General features: G+C 39.6%; 1 protein-coding gene across 1 annotated transcript in view; it reads left to right on the top strand.

Moving 5' to 3' along the window:
* The window catches only part of fcho1 (FCH and mu domain containing endocytic adaptor 1), a 48621-nt gene extending 32829 nt beyond the window's left edge, over positions 1-15792 (top strand). Inside the window, exons 11-27 of the mRNA XM_008415156.2 lie at positions 737-761; positions 2478-2538; positions 3153-3343; positions 3487-3511; positions 4461-4517; positions 5850-5901; positions 6772-6896; positions 7260-8261; positions 9173-9279; positions 9364-9529; positions 10221-10335; positions 10428-10583; positions 11097-11229; positions 11905-12101; positions 13154-13218; positions 14847-15014; positions 15337-15792. Of these exons, the coding sequence (XP_008413378.1) occupies positions 737-761; positions 2478-2538; positions 3153-3343; positions 3487-3511; positions 4461-4517; positions 5850-5901; positions 6772-6896; positions 7260-8261; positions 9173-9279; positions 9364-9529; positions 10221-10335; positions 10428-10583; positions 11097-11229; positions 11905-12101; positions 13154-13218; positions 14847-15014; positions 15337-15365 (2674 nt within the window). The 3' untranslated portion in view covers positions 15366-15792. The remainder of the gene's footprint in view (positions 1-736; positions 762-2477; positions 2539-3152; positions 3344-3486; positions 3512-4460; positions 4518-5849; positions 5902-6771; positions 6897-7259; positions 8262-9172; positions 9280-9363; positions 9530-10220; positions 10336-10427; positions 10584-11096; positions 11230-11904; positions 12102-13153; positions 13219-14846; positions 15015-15336) is intronic.
* Positions 15793-18348: the final 2556 nt, after the last annotated feature.

Raw genomic sequence — 18348 nt, 5'->3', positions numbered from 1 at the left:
AAATATTGATTTCTGAGCTCTTCCTGAGTTAAAACATTAGTACTGTTGTTTCTAAATTAATATGAACTTGTTCTCTTTGCATTATTTGAGGTCTGATAGCACTGCATCATTTCCGTTATTTTGACCATTTCTAATTTTCTGCAAATAAATACTAACTTTTGCTTTGAATTTTGGAGACATGTTGACAGTAGTTCATAGAATAAAAGAACAATGTTGATTTTACTCAAACATAAACCTATAAAAAGTAAAATCAGAGAAACTGATCTTTTTAAGTGGTTTCTTAAATTTTTTCCAGAGCTGTACATCTCATGTAAGTGTTGACATCCATCAGCACTTTGATTTTTAATGATTTATTGCATGAACAGACTTATTTACGTGTGATTAAATTGCATTTCTTATCTAAAGGAAACATTGTAATCTCAAAATTGTTGTTGTGTTTTGAGAGAAAATATTACATGTGTAATGGAAATGCAGCTGTTAAAGTTTTATCAGGCAGCATATTTTCTGTCAAAAAATAAGACACATAAATCTTGTTTTCCTTTCTCTCAGTAAATCAGAAATGAAACCCCTGGGTCAAATCCCCAGGTGTCGCCATATGTCAGCGATTTTTAGGTTTATCAGAAACTCAGCGGTGTTGCACTTCCTTCCTACTCACTCTCCTCATCTGCTCTTTACTTCTGCCTTCAGACTAAGCTGAAAGTAACACTTTTTCTTTTTTTTCTTTCTATATTTGCAGAGATTCAGCTGTCCCAGAGGCACTGGTGAGTATTTGACATATTTCACAGCTAAAAGCTAAAAAACAGACTCTGTTGCTAACCCTATCCTAGATACCAGATACTCTGGTGTTTTGAGGGCGTGAAATCTATTACAACAGTGTTTTTGTCCAGAGTTTGGAAGGGAGGGATTGTGTGTGTGTGTGCTTAAATAACAAGATGGACGATGTGGGGTTTCCCAAGTTTATTCCTGCACTTCTGAGAACTTTCTAAGATTATCTTGCCGGGACAGTGGAAGTGAGTGTGCACACGTGAGGAAACGTGTGTACGTGTTTCCCTGCATGCAGGACCGTGTTAAGAGCAGTTAGTGTGTGAAAGGGCTTTGGACGTTGCCAAAAAATCCACCTAACAGACGGATGATGAAGGAGAGAGTAAACAAAACGTCTTTAAACTGCACCGTACCTTTCTTCACTGCTAGATTTTGTCATAAGGAGTTAAAGTTTTAGACTCACTTTCATGATCAGTTCAACATTTGGATATATTTTTATGCATTCTATGCATTCTTGAAACAGTGGACAGGCAAACAGGTTCTAATTATGGAGCCAAAACTACAGCACATAATTTTCTAAATAGTAGTCAGCCTGTTTGAATCTCAGAAAGCCTCTTTTGTTCACTTTTTAATGCTTACTAATGACTTTATCTAATGCAAAGCAAATGCAAAGATGCAATGTAAATTTAGATGCAAAATACCTTTGAAAGTAATCAGTGAGTGTAATAAACGATGAGAGATCGTTTATTACACTCACTGAGAAAACCAACGTCAGAGCTTGCACTAACATTTACCATGCAGGAAAAGTCGTGACTGGCAGTTTTAGTTATTTAATTTCCAATTTCTGTAAACATAAGACAGTTTTGATCAAAGTAAGCAAGCATAGGAAAGCAGGATGCAAGATATTCCATCACATTATTTCAGTGCTAACTGCAACTTTGCAGATGCAATGATGTGAAATTATTTCTTTGGATATTTTTCATACTTTAATGGGACGAGAGATGAAGATGTAAATGTTTATTGATACATATTGTCACATTTTTAAAAAATAAACTTGAATTTGCAATTTTCAAATAAATAAACAAATATTAATAAACAAAAATAACCAAGTAGACCTTAATAAATAAAATGTGCAGTTTTCAAATAATTTTTTTTTTTTTTACACATTTGTTAAACGTTGCTCTTACTGTCGTCCTAAAGCCTTAGAAATAACTTTGGGACCGTCTCCAATGAGATAAATGTCACTTTGTTTCTCATCTGTTCCTGAAGAGTGAAGTGGTGCAGTGTTGGATTATAATCTCCATTCCTTTGGATTAGACCATTCTCTCTGAATCAGATTCTGACAATTTAACACTCAGATTAATCAGCAGTAAGTCAGTTTCTACAGATTGACTTATTGAAATCTGTATTTTCATATGGGTCAGATTTGAACTTTTCTTTATTTGTTTAATATACAGCTTCTAAATAAATGAGTTAAATTACTCTTCCAGCTTCAGGACGCTGCATTGTTTGAGCTCTTACTCAGATCCTGTAAAAGTCACTGACCCACACTTGAGTTAAACTCTGTTTGCAATCGATGTATTTATTCAGTCGTTTCTCAAATGAACGGCTCTCTGCAAGCGCTGGACTACGCCATGTGACGATATGTCTGTGTGTCTCTGAGCTGCTGTTGCTGTCTCTCCCAACTGTCTCTGTGGTTATTCTTGTTTTTGCAGAATTCACCACTGGAAGTAGACGACGAGGGATTCGTCATCCGAGCTGACGGCACTCAGAATGATATCCTTTTGTCCCCCAACTTGAATCTGATATTTGTTGATGGAGCAAAAGATTAGGGTGATTGCAAAGAGGCCTTACTACCTCAAATCCTCTGAGTTTGTCAAAGATGAATCATCAAAATATCATGCAAAAATCTTCTCACCCATTATTTGAAGGGTTTAAATACGCATTTTTCCAATGATTATTTAGAAAATAAAGTTATTTTTTGATACTCATTGGTTTACTATCTTTAAAAAATATATCATCCCATTTCCTATCAAAATGAAACTTTTTAAATTAAAAATAATTTCAAATCTTCATCAGCCTGTGAATTATATCAATAACGTTGAGCTTAAATGTATTTTTTGTTTTGTTCTTTAAAATGTAATCTTTTTCCTTAATGTCACAGACTTCCAAACTACCTATTTAATATATAATACACAGTTTAGTTTTTGAAAAAAGAATTGAATAGATCTGTTTTGACGCTGTCAGTATGTTATACGAAATATTTCCACTTCTATTCTCAATTCAAAGGATATTTTAAACAAATTTTCGGCTTTCTGTCAAAAGCCAGTCTCCATCGTTTCGCAGCAGCGTTTGCCATCTGAGCTGCTTTTTCTTGACACTTCCTTTACGCTGCTCTGAGAAGGAGGACAACTTCTACTCCAGCGATTCAGACTTTGACGATGAAGAGCCGAAGAAGTTCCACATCCAGATCCGACCGGTAGCCAGCAGCAGCCGCAGCAACTCTGTCGCCACTGAAAAGGAGCTGAAGGCCACCGTGGGAACGTTGACGCTGCCGCCCAACAGAGGAACGAGGCAGCAGGTTATTCCTGAGATCTGCTGCATTTATACATTTTAGAAGAGAACAAATTCTCAATCTTAGATCTGGCACAGATGGAGAAATCCCATTAATTATTTGACTTTTAAAGACTTTTTTGTAAAGTTTGTGCTGTTTTTTATTTCCAGATGCTTGCAAAGCGGCATCTCTCCAGTAAGTTTAATTCATTCACTTTGTTTCTGAATGTTTTTAATGTTTAAATATTTAATCTTCCTGCAGCCTGCAGTGCTTTGAACAAATAATGAAGAGGAAAAAGCTTTCCAAACCAGCCTCATTAACCTCCTTGCATGTAATTATGGAGGAATTTTGACCAATTCAGCCTTTTGGAGCAAGCTACATGTTTGAGGTCAAGCCACAGCATCTCTAAATTCTGACTTTGACTAGGCCAGTCCAAAACATTGATTTTAGAAGGGTTTCTATCCAATCCATTCACTTCAGTTCATTGCATTTGCTGCAGAAAATAATAGTTGGCCGTTTTCCTTCAAGCTTTTCTGGTAGAAATCAGAATTTATGATTTAATTATTTACAGCAAGTCGTCCAAGTATAGAAATGGCAAAGCAGCCCCCAGACCATGACTCTAACACCGCCATGTTTGTCTGCAGTAAAAACTATTATAAAGCAACAAATCTACAGTTTGCTGGACTCCTAAGACCATATAAATGGCCTTGTAACCCTTTCCAAACTCGTAGATCTCAGTTGCTTTGTTTCTAAAATGTTCTTAAACTCCTTTAGATTGGCGCTAACGAGTTTGGCCTACTTCGTGTTGTCAGACAGGTTCCATTTAAGCTATTCAAGACTGTATGAGTCTGTCATTATTCGGACCCGAGTGTGACTTTTGAAATAAAATCAAAAATATGTTTAATTAGAGTTGATTCATAAAATTACCAGGCTGGTTTGGATTGACCTAAATAAATAACAGTGGAGAATTTAAAAACTCTGATTATCTTTGCATGGAATTGAGACTTGTTTCTTTATATGAAACATTTATGAGTGACAGAAAAACAAAAGCAGGTTAAGTACTTTCACTGTGAGTGTAGGTTAATTATAAACTGTGTTTGACTGAGCGCCTCTGATGGTTAAATGCTCTGCTGTGTGGTTACAGGAAACTCCAGCGCCGCTGCAGGCCGATCAGAAGACAGCGAAGCCGCCTCGCATCGAGGTGAGTCGGCGGTTTCCGACTCAAACCGAAACTGCAGCTCAACTCAAAGTGAAATTATGTTTGTGATGCCGGCGACTTCATGTTAATCACCTTATGCTGGGAATGAATAATGTGTATAAACAAAGAAAATTATAAACAAGAAAAAAGATACATTTCTTCATTTATTTCTATTCACTTACCAATATTTTAAGCAGATTTTATTTCAAAGTGACCTTGATTTGATTTTGTTTACAGCTTTGTGGAAAAGTCATAACTAATCTAAAAACTCATTAATGATGTAAGTAACCATGGTTTTAATAGACTTGTCATTTATAACCAGCAGTATGTGGATTCCCAGTTTAAGGAGACCAATCAACCTAAATGCTTTTGGACTGGGTGAGGAAGCTGGAGTACCTGGAGAGAACGCACACATGCACATGGAGAACACGCAGAAGGACAGCATGCTGGGATGTGAACCTCAGACTGTCTTTCTACCAGGCAGCAGAGCCCACATCAGAAATATGCATATCAGAAACAATGTGTTCAACATTATGGGGTCAAAGCTGCAGGAGGAAGATTTGAGAAAACCGTGGACAGAATCAAGATTTTAACAAGCTGCACTAGACCCCAACCTCTTCACAGCGCTTCCCCGACAGCGGAGCTTCCCGAGAACTCAAGAAATGGCTAGATGTCCGTTTTTTTTCTTCCAGAATTCAGGGTTTTTTTTCTCAGAATTAAAAATTTTAATTTTGACTTTTTCAGAATTATGACTTTAATCTCAGAATATGGACTGTTTTATACTCAGAATTCTCACTTGATCTCAGAAGATTGTTCAGAATCCTTTTTTATATTTTCACTGGCCTTCTTCGGTAGAAACCAGTTCTTCTTCTCTCCATGTCATTTTTCAGCAGAACCCTAGCAGAGAAGCCTTCTCTGCCCCCCACTGACAGTAAATCTCTTCATTAGCTGACCTTACACGAGCCGCTCCACTCCAATTAGTCGCAGGTGAATCAGCTCGTGCTCTCAGGCCTGATTGATCACCAGTTGGGTCGTTATCTGTCAGCAGGTTAGGCGGCAGTGGGAGGATGCGTCCTGCCACTGCAGGGAGGGAGTCTCTCTCTCTCTCTCATAAATCCGGCAGCAGCAGATTAATATTCCTCCTCGACGCGAGGAGTTGGTGCAGCTCAGTGACTCCAGACTAAATCCTCATATTTATCGTAGAGGAACCGACTGATGGGTTCTTCCCTTGTGCCGCCTCCTCTCAGCGCTTCGAGGAAGATTGCTGATTAATACTGATTAGGGAACATCCTCTGCTGTGAGTCAGATTATCTCATGTGTGTCCTGTCTCTGCAGACAAGGAGCAGGAAGGCCTACGCAGGTCCACCTCCAGCACTGATCACAACAGGTGAGAGGGGTCTGCCTTTCGCCTCATTGCTTCGTCTCCTCTTTGTGTGCATCTGCTTGCAGGGCAGAGAGACGCATTTAGAGGTTGAGCTGCGTCATTAGTGGCCTTTTCAGCAGTCTGAAGCTCTGCAGGTTTTCACCTTGGCCTCTCTGCATCATTCATTTATTTTTATCCATCATGGCTTCCATGCTCAGTAGGTCGTTTTTCAAATCCTTATTTCCCGTTTCCTTTGGAGGTCAGACTAGAAAAAAAACTTTTTTATAAAAAAAAAAAAAGCATGTACACATTTGGGCTTAAGAACAAAAATATGAATAACATTTTATTATCTTATTATAATTAGGGCTGATTTAGTAATAGAGTAGTCTATCGGTTATTCTGATGATTAATCAAATTTCTGCGTTCTGTAGTGGCTACTGAAGCTAATAAAACAAATTTATGAAAGAGAAAATGCTAAAAAAAACCAGCTCAGTTCTTTTTTTTATTATTCAAGAACACTTTTTATTTCTTAAAATGCAACACACTTTAACACTTTATTTGAAGGAGTTTATGACAAATAAACATGATGCAGTACAAATCATGAACATGAAGGAGTCTTCATGAATGTTTGACTGGTGACATGAAGTGTCATTTGATAAATAATGATGCAGTAAACTTTGCATTAAAAGTAGCATTATTTACACTTCATGGCAACAGTCATGAACATTCATGAGCACTCCTTCGTGTTATGTCAGATTTAATTCAGCGTCATGTCAGTGTTAGACACACCCCTTCAAAAACAGATGATAAATGAAACATTTCACATTAACTATTAAAAATTAAAAACAAGCTGAAATTGAGGCATGAGGTATGACTTTGCGTCTGCTCCGTCAGGTTGGGTTCGACGGCGTCGGGTTCGGACAGCCTGTTTGGTCCTCCGCTGGAGTTGGCCTTCAAGTCCAAAAGCTTTGACAGCCGGGATCAGTTCAGAGAGCAGAACGCGTTTGGTGCCTCTGAATGTAAGAAGCTGATTTCATCTTTGTTCACTTTGGCATAAATGAAGAACAAAGCAAATTAATATTTTTACTTTATAAGAGTCGCACAGTAATAATAGTTTAAGGTTATGAGGCTTTTATAACATTGTACTGTTACAAAATATGTAAAGAAATATTGACTTTTAGATGTTTTTCTCACTTTTTTTGCATAATTTTGGAACATTGAACCAACCATGCAGAGCCATAAAGTCTAAATATTGTAGATTTAAAGTTTTAATGTGACGCATTAAAATACTTTAAACTGTGAAACACTGGAGCCTAAGAGGTTTTGATGGTTGACCTGCTCTGGTGCTGATTTGGTCTAACATGTTTTATTTTCCATTTTAGATGCAGCCTTCTCATCTGATTCCTCATCACCAGAGAATGTTGAAGACTCCGGTTTGGACTCGCCGTCCCATCAACCTCTTGGTCCGTCTCCTGAGCTGGCAGGCTGGGCCGCCTGGCCACCGATGTCGCAGACTAAAGAACAGACTCAAACGCTGAGCCGACCCGCCGACCCTTTCCTCTCCGCTTTCCACGACTCTTCTTCTGGCCGCAGCTCCAACTCGCAGGACACCGCCGCTAACGTCTGGTCTGTCGCCTCAACGCGCCCATCGCGGGCGCCTCCAGACACGGACCCTGGATCTGTTCGGTTCCCGGCTTTCTCCCAGTCGGAGTCATCGGTGTGGAACTGCAAACACATTCCCACAGACGACCCGTTCTTCGCCAGCTTCGAAAGGATGCAGGAGCCGTTGAACCTATCTGACGCCTGGACCCGCCTGCCGCCACCACGCTATTCCCAGGAAACCAGAGGGAAGGACCCGTTTTCTGTCTCCATCACCGAAACAAAAACTCTCCTGCCCCCTTCTTCCTCCTCCTCCTCTTCATCCTCCTCCAATCGTAAAGATCGAGAGAGGAAGCGAGACCGAAGCCTCCCGCCGCCGGTTACGTCCGACGACCCATTTGCCATCACGATGATCGGGAGTCCAACTCACCAGTCGTCGCTGGCTGCAGCAGCTGGGATGATCCCGTCACACAGCAGCAGCAGACCGGGAGTCGACGCGGCTTCAGCTCCGCCGAAGAAGGAGCTGACCCACTGGAAGTCTGTCCACAACCCGTTCAGCGACAACAGCTGCTCCAAGTCGCAGGACGGAGGCATAAAGATGGAGGCAGGAGGGGGAGGGGAGCGGAGGAAGCACCGGACTTCAGAGAATGAGCCGCGGCGGAACGCCCCTCCTCTGACCCGGCATTCGGGACCTCAGGAGGATCTGTGCTTCTCCACGGACAAAGACGAGGACTGCCTGGACCTCAACACGCAGATGACGACCTGCAGCGTCGGCTCACACAAAGGTACCGAAGTTTACTCCTCTTTAATTCAGCCTGTTAAGAAAGTCAAATAGAATATTTACATGATCACTACATTCTGTTTTGCACAAAATCATCCTTGCATAATCAGATTTTAAGCTCCATTCAGAATGAGCTGTTTCAGAGCGTCTTGTCACTTTAAATCCAAATAATCCGCTGCTGGCCACGCCCTCAACTCAATATTTACACTCACACATGAGAGAATGGCTGCAGACCAAAATGGCTAATGAAAAGAATTAGTGGAGCTTCCTGCACAACCAACATGAATGCAACTAGTGGCTTCTGGATAGTAAGTAAACAACAAAACACTTGTCTTTTCCAGCAGCCATTGTGAAGTGCATAAAACCAGCTGACAAAACACACTGGGGCTCCATTTGGGTTGCCAGGTGATGGGCAGAACTCTGCTGGGGTTGCTAGGTGATGGGTGGAACTCTGCTGGGGTTGCTAGGTGACGGGTGGAACCCCTCTGGTGTTGCTAGGTGACCGGCTGTGCCTGCTGATTTAGGATGTTACTTTTGGAAGGTTTTTGAAATGGCTCATTTTCCAGACACTTGCTGCCAAAAAAAACCAAACAACTGCTGTGTGTTATTTTGTGTTTTGTTTTCTAATTTGGTTTTAAAGCGATGGAGCTGTTTTTAGAAGGAGTACAGACCCAAATTGAAGTATTAAACGTGAAAATATGAATCTCTGACTTACTTTCATCAAGTATAATGTCTGATGTTGAGGGAGCTGTTCATGTTTTACCTCACTTGAGAAAAATGCCTCATTAAACATGTTGGACCTCAACAGAATGTTACATTTCTTCATTTTATTTAAGCAGATCAACCTTTGTTATATTTGCTGCCATTTTCTTTGGTATGCCTTTGTTTTCAACTCTTTATTTTTCTACCCCAAAGGGTCCAAACATAACTACAGGTCCGACACGACTGAAGTGGTTTCCGCTGCTCCTCAAAGAGCGACCCGGTCCAAAAGGTCGTCAGCACGACTCAGCGGCAGCGAGCGAGTGAGTCCCTCTCATCAGCTCTATCTGACTTATGAACGAGGACCTTAAAGATGGCGGCCATCATGTTGTCCCTCTGTGTTTCAGTCCCGGTCTCTGTGTTCGTCTCCTCTGCCGGAGCTCAGCCAGTCCCTGACGTCCTCCTCATCCTCCAGTCCGAGCGACTGGGGGGCGCAGAACCGAGGGCCCAGTCCGGCCAGGGTGGGACAGGCCTCCCCGCTCCCTTACCAGCACCAGGACCAGCAGAGACAGAGTGAGTTCCTGGTCACTATAAACCCTAGTTTATGATTTATGTAAATGAAAAGGACAAACCCTATGTTTTACTTTGCTGTAACAAACTTCAACTGACTTTAAAACACAAACATGCAGCTGTATGGAGGTAAATTTGTCTCAATATTAAAGAGGCAAGTGGAAATGATCGATGTGGCTCTGTTGGATTCTGTTGGATCCAGCTGCTGGGCAGAGCCGCAGGTCTGAGAGAGATGGTTCCTCAGATGTGTTTGGGTAACAATAGGAACATTCAATACTAAGCAAATTTACAGAAAAAATTCAAAATTTGCTCAGAAACATAACAATAGAACCCTAAATTGTCTATTTAGACAGTTAATCCGGGAAATTTCTTTTTGATTTTTGGAGGCTAATTACATTTTAAGTCTCCAAAAAGGATGGAAAGTTTTTTTAGTTGCTGTAATGTTAAGAAATTTGAAGCAATGTCGTAAAATAACCTTTAACATACAGTTTAGATTATTGCTCTCATAACTCGAGCCAGACCAGATCTTTGATTAGGAATCTGTTGGATCTACGGATCAGCTCCACAGGTCAGCTAATGTCTCCAGGATTGGATGTGTTAAAAGCTTTAGTTTAATTAGTTTGAGTTCATTCAGCTAATCTTTAACTGTAAAAAGTCTTTTGAATCCTAAACCTTTTCTACGTCCTCTCCACAGTGCACCTGTCCAGAGGACCAAGCCCCATTTCCCTCAGCACGCAGGACGCCTGGCCGGTCGCAGCCGCCATAACAGAATACATCAACGCATACTTCAAAGGCGGACAGCACAACCGGTCAGCATGGTGACATCACGATGACGTCACGGTAAGATTTTATTAGTTGGTTAAAGCAGGATGAGCTCACCCTGTTTCTGGTTCTTCTTCAGATGTCTGGTGAAGATCACAGGGGATTTAATGATGTCCTTCCCAGCTGGGATCACTCGGATCTTCACAGCCAACCCGAACGTTCCCGTGCTCAGCTTCCGGCTCGTCAACATCTCAAGGATCGACAACTTCCTGCCCAATCAGAAGCTGCTCTACAGGTCAGTCGCCATCAGGTGGACCAAAATGCAAAGTTCTGTGGAAATGTTGGTACCAAAATTAAAAACATTCATATAGGATCCAGAATTTTTTTTAAATAATTGAAGATTAGATAATGTGTCCAAAAAATGTTTTAAAGTTTAAGCTGTCACAGCAGAAAGTAGACATAAGAAAATAAAAGCAGCAGAAATGTAAAAACAAGAGAAAAAGACAGTACAGTGTAGAAAAAAGACCATTCCTACTATAATCTATAATCTAATGTCACCATGCTGACCGGTTGTGCTGTCCGCCTTTGAAGTATGCTTTGATGTATTCTGTATAAATACAAAAATATGTGTGCAAAAAACATAGACGTGCTTGTATAAATATATATACACGCACACATACTCAAGAGTAGCGATACTTCATGATAAAATTACTCAAGTAAAAACTACAACATAGTAAAAACACTACTAAAAGTAGATTTAGTTACTCAAGCAAATGTAACTAGACACTGCTCAAACTCTGCTTTGCAGCGATCCATCGCAGAGCGACCCGGACAGCAGGGACTTCTGGTTCAACATGCAGGCTCTGCAGCTCTACCTGCAGAAAGAGGCCGAGCTGAACCCCCAGGCTTCCTACTACAACGTCGCCGTGCTCAAGTATCAGGTCCGAATTCACTGATTTACTCATTTAGTTTTCTGCATGGACCTCAAAGGTTATGTTTCCTGAACCAGTTTAGGACAGATCTATGGGTTATACTAAACATGTTCATTACATATTTTGGACAAAATCATTCTTAGATATTTTGAGCTCCTTTCAGCTGTTTTGGGGCGGCTTGTCGCTTTAAATCTAAATAAGCCTCTGCTGGCCACGCCCCCAACACTCACACATGAAAATGGCTGCAAACACATGCACAATTACACAACAGGACATCTTTGAAAAGTATCAGTGCAGCCTCCTGTACAACCAACATGAATGCAGCAAGTGGTTTCTGGATGGTAAGCGAACAACAAAACACTTGTCTTTTCTAGCAGCAGTAAAACCAGCTGACCAAACGTTCTGGAGCGTAGCTTGGGTTGCTAGGTGACAGGCTGGGGTTGCTAGGTAACGGCGCAGTGCCTGCTGAATGAAACTTAGCCAAAACATTACCTTGTTGTCAAAAACGCCTGGTTATTTTTTTTTTTAAGCACTTTGGTTTTCTTTTGGAAGCAGTTGAGATCCAAAGGGAAGGGGAAATGTAACTTTTGCATAAATGAGATATAAAAAGAAGCTAAATGGGAAAAACCTCCAAAAACTAATTTTGAAACGCTTTCTCATTGTGAACCTCTCCGTTTCCCTCAGGTTTCCTCTCAGGATCCGGGTCGAGCGCCTCTGTTGTTGTCGGCGGAGTGTCAGCGCAGCGGCACGGTGACCCGGGTCTCCCTGGACTACCACTGCTGCCCCGCCACGGCGCCCTCCACCCAGCTCACCGCCGTCCAGGTGCTGCTGCCGCTGGACCACACCGCCACAGACCTGCAGTGCCAGCCGCCCGCCTCCTGGTGAGCAGCAGCGATTAGGGACAAAAACAACAACCTACACGATTTTTATCTTTTGATCCCATTAATCCTGCAAAAACACAAAATCTTACCAAGTATTTTTGGTTTAGATAAAACAAGACTGACTTGCATGTAACTTTTCAGCAAGATTTAGTACATTTTTTTAAGTCAGTTATTTAATATTGGTTTATTCGGCTGATTTATTTCACTTGAGACATTTTCCCATGTTGTAAATTAAACTTTTCATCAATGTTGTTTTAAGTTAATTATTAACTTAAAACAAGATCATATTTCAACAAAACTAATTTAAAGATAACTCTTTAGTAGGATACAAGAGCCTGTTTTACATCCTTAATTTCTTAATATTGATGAAAGATGTACTAGCTCTACTACAAAATTATAGTATCAGTGGAACTAGAACTTTTTAAAATAAAAAATAAGGAATTATTTACTTAAACAAGCTCCTATATTTATGCTGAAATGTTACTTTTAAGTTAATTTTGTCTCATTCTAAGTGTACTAAGATATTTTCACTAGAAACTAGACTAAGAATACTTGGTAAGATTTTGTGTTTTTGCAGTGTAAAGAGCACAGACATGTTTACTTGCTCTGATGGTTCAACAAAAACAATGTCTAAGCAGCATGACAGCATTAAGGCTGTTTAAAAATAATGTGTCCATAAAGAAGAAAAAAACTTTTAAGCTTAATTACAGATTTTTAGAAGACAAAACGTGGATATTGTCTGATGTTGAAAAGTCGAAAGTTTGCCGGAAAAAAATGACAATTTTCCATGATTAAAGGCATACATTTATTGAAACTACATTGTAAAGTCAGAAATGTGTAAGAAAAGAAAATAAGAAATGCTAGAGTCCCTCTAAGATTAAGAGTAAAAAAAACTAGTTCCAATTTTTGTCTCTAGGAAGTTTTCACATTCAAGCTCCAGTTTTTCTCTTTTTGCTGATTTAGCTGATACAGGAATTTATTTTGTTTCTGAAGATGCTCACTGTCTCTTCATTTATCGATCAAAGCTCATTGACGCTCCTGGTTGTTTGCAGGAACGCTGAGGAACGTCGGCTGCTCTGGAAACTTCCAAACCTCTCTCCAACCAATCACAGCAAAGGTCAGAACTCTGCCGGCCAATCAGAATCAACGACTCAGAAAACATGAAGCTTTTTCAATTTAACACGTGTAACATTAAGAGGAACAGAGAGATGAATCTTCCATCCATGTATTCTTCCTTCCTTTAAAACTTCCTCTGTAGATTTAAATCAGGATAAATGTTGAATATATTCAGTAGATTTATAATAACTTCCCTCATTTCTGCCTTTTTTATTTAATTATTTAAGCCGCTTTCTTTTTATTTTTTTACGATTTCTCAGAAAATAGATGAAGGAAATTTCAAAGAGGCATAAATAGTCRGGAGATAAAAGTGTTTTGTTTTACGAGCCAGAAGCGACAATGAAAGGTTTTGCTCTCGTTTAAAAGCGTTTTCCTCTTTGTTTACGACTGAAGTGGTTTCCTTTAATGCCGTCTGACAGCAGCGAGCCGCTGGTTTATGTTTCACCGTCTGTCTTGTAAACAGAAGCAGGCGGGTTCTGTGTCTGCAGCTCATCTGAGATTTTCTGTTCCTCCAGATGTCAACAAACAAAGTTTAGTTTTAGATCATTTTGTTTTTAACTGTAATCGCTGTTTGTTGATTGTTCCTCTTTAGGCCCAAACATAGTAACTTCTGCTTCATGATGAAACTTTCAAGRATTACAAACTGTAAGGATATAGTTTAATTAATTTGTATAAATTGTATTAAGGTCCATATTGTCTAATTTAGTTAATAATTAGCTGGCGCATACAAACAGAAAAAATGCAGTTTTCTAAAATAACTTACTCAGACTAGTAATTTAAACCAGAACCGTACAAAATATGTACATTTTGCATTTAAATATAATAAAATAAACCCTTTGCCTGTAAATATGTTCTGCCCAGAGCTCCTCATTAACTCTTGGAAAGCTTTTTGTTTCACCTGGATTAAATTACTKTAAAAAAAAAAAAATCTCTTATTAGGCTCCTTTTTCTATCCAATATTTTTTTGTTTAATAAAAAATAATCAACAAATTTAGGCAATAAAATGCTTATTTTATTTTAAAAAGGGACTGAATTATTTTCATTTTTTATATATATTTCTAATATTGTATAAAAATAACAAATGCATTTTGAGTCATTTTTAAAATGGCTTAAAATAAAAAAAAATACTTCAAGTAAAAATGTATTTGGTAAAAAAAAGTCTGCTCAAGTTACAGATCAAATTATTAATCATTTAATATTTAAAATCATATAATCAGACAAACCAAAATATAAAATTAAGTGGAAAGTTTATTTTAAGGACCAAAATGACAATTTATATAACAAAATCAGGCAAAATATAAACTGCAGTGTGTTTCTGGTGAATGTTTGGTTAAAACATGTTTGTTCTTCATTCACTTTGTATCCAACTYCACTTAAACAGGTAAATGAAAAATCTGGAGAATRTGGAGACATTTTTTATCCTATTAATCAATAACTAAACTAATCGTTATTTGCAGCTAATATGTAAAACTGAGTTCTCGAGCATTAAATTCAGAGCTTAGCTCTTAAAAAACAAAACCAGATTAAATCTTCAGAAGGTGAACCCGCTGAGCTTCTCGTTTTGCTCCAGGATCCTTCGTTCTCCTGAATGGATGGTGGTGAGCAGAGTTTTGTGTTTGTGTGTCCCAGGCTCCGGGACGCTGTGTGCCAGCTGGCAGTGCCTGGAGGCCCCCCACGGCCCTCCGCCCAGCCTGGCCGTCCAGTTTGTGGGCTCCGGGACGTCGCTGTCGGGCATGGACGTGGAGCTGGTGGGAACCCGGTACCGCATGTCGCTGGTCAAGAAGAGATTCGCCACAGGTGATTCTGAAATCACATCTGCTGTTACTTCTATATGCTCATTTAAAAATAGTAATACTAAATATCAATCTGATTAAATTGAACTCTATCAAGTATTTGCTTTCTGGTTTTGTTGCTGTTTTTATTATATTTTATTAATATTGAYGCTGTCGCTTTAAATTTTGACTGAACGGTTTCATCTACTARCTAAACTAAAATTTAATTTTAYGCTGAGTTGGGTCGGTACTGACGTGGTCTCACTGGTCTCTACTGGTGTATTAAAATACATTTTATAATCTGTTGTGGTGCGTTTGATTTTAATCTGGATTMTTTTGCTGTACAGGGAAGTACATGGCCGGCTGCTCCCTGTGACCCACCAGATTCTGATCGGCTCCTCGCTGCTGCATCAAACTCAACGTTCAGTCGTGGAGGACACCGTGCACTTACTTCTGACACGTCCTGCTGTTTTAGGACCAATGATTTTCTTCTTCTACTGTTTCTCTCTGTTTGTGGTGTGTTTTCCTGGAGAGAAACGGTTTTTACTGAAGCTTCTTTGTTCAGACTGTTGTGTTTGGATCGAGAAACTGGAAAATAAGCTGCATCTCTTTATGTAAATTCTAAAAGAATTATTAAAAAATTAAGCTGCTGCCATGAATTTAGGGTATTTAATTAATGTAAATACTGTATCTTTGTACCAACATTGTGATCTTCTATCAAACTGTCAAGCAGAAACTTGTTTTAAGTAGAGGTTTTTGTGATGTTCAAAATTGATTAAATAAACAAATGTGCTTAAACCATTTGGGTTTACAACAATTTATTACACTTTGTGACCAAGTACAAAATACAGTGAAACTATGCAGTTTATTACAGACAATCATCTGTCCTTAGGCTAGTTAAAGTGGAGTCAAGAACAGGTTTAAAAATACACAATAAATTCAGTATACGTGTGAGAAGAAACTAGTTCAATAAAAAATAATCTAACAGCTTTACAAAACGTTACACAKTACACATAGAAATAATTTTCCTCCAAAGCACTTTAAGGCAAATTACTGTGACAGGCACAAGTTACTAAAAGCCTTAAATAACTTAAGACTCTTGTTGCTACAACAAAATCATCTGAGGGAAAATAAAAAATAATTTCAACACAAAAATTCCATCAATTCAGATTAGCTCATAAATAGGATTTTTTTTGTTTTGTTTCCAGACACCTTAGTTTACTGCGGCGCCACAGTAATAAACCGTTTTACACATTTAACATCAGGTTGGGAACAGATTMGTCTCATTCAGCTACACAGCAAAGCATTTCCTTCTGACGCAACGGCATCAGAGAGACGAGGCATTTTCTACATCATATAAACAGATTCATCACGTTTTCTGAAATGACGCGCTGCATTTCCTATTGGAACAGAACAGAAGACATCAACCGAGCCGCAGCGTGAGGTTAGAGGTTCTGCCGGGCCGGGCCGAGCCGGGCCGGGCCGGGCCGGCTCCGCTCCACATTTTGTCAACACGGATTGTTTGACATCCTGCCTCCTTTCTGCTGATTAATCTGGAATATTTCCAACTCCAGAGCGAGTTACATGCACAGTCCCTTGCAAAACTATTCACATCCATCATCATTTTTTTACTTTAGCAAACGGAAACATATAAAAAAAAAATTTCCACAAATAAAAATCTGAAAAGTTCAGCATGGATTTGTATTCAGCCCCTAGATAAAGTCCAGTGACTTTAATCAAATTATGTTTTAGTGAATGTGAAAACTAATCAGCATAAATTCAGCTGTTTTGTGAAAACCTGAAACCTACCAGGACTTGAACATCTGAGCAAAGAGAATTAGTCATGTGATCCACATGTTTGACCTTGAGAAAGTCGAATTTCAACGCGCCATGTAGGAGAAAACGGCAACGATATTCTATTCAGATTTTTTTTTTAAAAAACACCTGCTCTGAAATACGGCGATGGCACCATCATGCTGTGGGGACTGTTGACATGCAGCAGTTACAGGAATCGTTTAGATCAGGGGTGTCAAAACGTCTCGTGACGGGCCAGAATCCCACTGCTGAAAATACTGWGGGGTCATGCTGTATTTCCAACTTAAAAACACAAAATAATTGTGTTTTAAGTTTTATATATTTATATTTATTTGCTCAGCAATGAATTAAAAAATCWAAATGTTAATGAAACAAAGCAGCTATGTTTTTGAATTGATAAAAAGAAGACGGGTTCCTGACTTTGTTTATTTCTCTAACAAAAATGAGAACTTGTATTAGCCAAATTTAACAGATGAAATAAAGTGTTAAATTTGTCAATGAAATCCTTAACGAAAAAAAACTTTCAAAAGTGACCACAGTTTAAATTGTTCCACAAACGGCCCCCGGGCCACATGTTGGACACCCCTGATTTGGCTCTAAATATTTTCATATTTAAATCATTCTGAGAAAAACGACTTTAATTTTCAGTCTTCGGACGAGTAAAACTGACGGTGAAATCAGGGGGACTGATTACAAACACCACTGTTTTCAGATTCTTCCCATCTAATAAATGATGAACTCTGAGTTGGAGTGAAAACTTCTGCAAGGCAACAGGCTTTTTGTTGAACCATCTGGAGAACAGAACAGAAACGTTGAGGTAAAAATCCAGCTTTTCCAAACTCTTGGCTGAGCGGGAAAACAAACGGGAAAGTCCTTTGGGTTCCTAGGCTGCATGTTCTTACTTCCTCTGACCCATTTCTTTTTTTTTTTATTATTATTATTATTATTGTTTTTTACCGTGCGTTTGCTACCAGGTGCAGCAGAGGCATCAGGGAGAGAGAGCGAAGGCGCTCTGAGCGTTTTGAGGTTTGAAGACGGTACATTCATACTGCGGTTGAGGCACAGCTGAGGGACAGGTCCACATCCGTAGCGGCGATTTCAAAGTTAATCTAAGGCACTCAAAGGACACTATGGCACAACGAACTCGGATTTAAAGAAAAAAAAATAATAAAACCAAAAACAGATGGAGCACAAAAACGCCACCGTTTAGAAGTTAAACATCCAATATGAGAAGCTACTGCGCAGAAGAAATTCACAGTCCCAACAAAAACAGAAAACGACGAGGTCTGTTACACCCCTGTGAAACGACAGCGAATAAAAACCGTGTGTGTGTGAGAGGGAGGGGGCAGGCTGGGGGGGTACACCATCTTTATAAACACTTCTACTGCTTCTGCACTCTTCTCTATTTACATTGCACTCGTTCTGCTGCTTCCGGTCCGATCAGACCGGACTCACATTTCCTGCAGAGGGTGGCCTATTTCAATCCTCTCCCTCTTCACCGCCGGCTCGGTCGGAGCGCCGTCGCCGTCCAGGTTGCTCATCTC

The sequence above is a fragment of the Poecilia reticulata genome, linkage group LG8, assembly GCF_000633615.1.
Source record: "Poecilia reticulata strain Guanapo linkage group LG8, Guppy_female_1.0+MT, whole genome shotgun sequence".
Lineage (NCBI taxonomy): Eukaryota > Metazoa > Chordata > Actinopteri > Cyprinodontiformes > Poeciliidae > Poecilia > Poecilia reticulata.
This window is presented reverse-complemented; position numbering and strand designations above follow the sequence as displayed.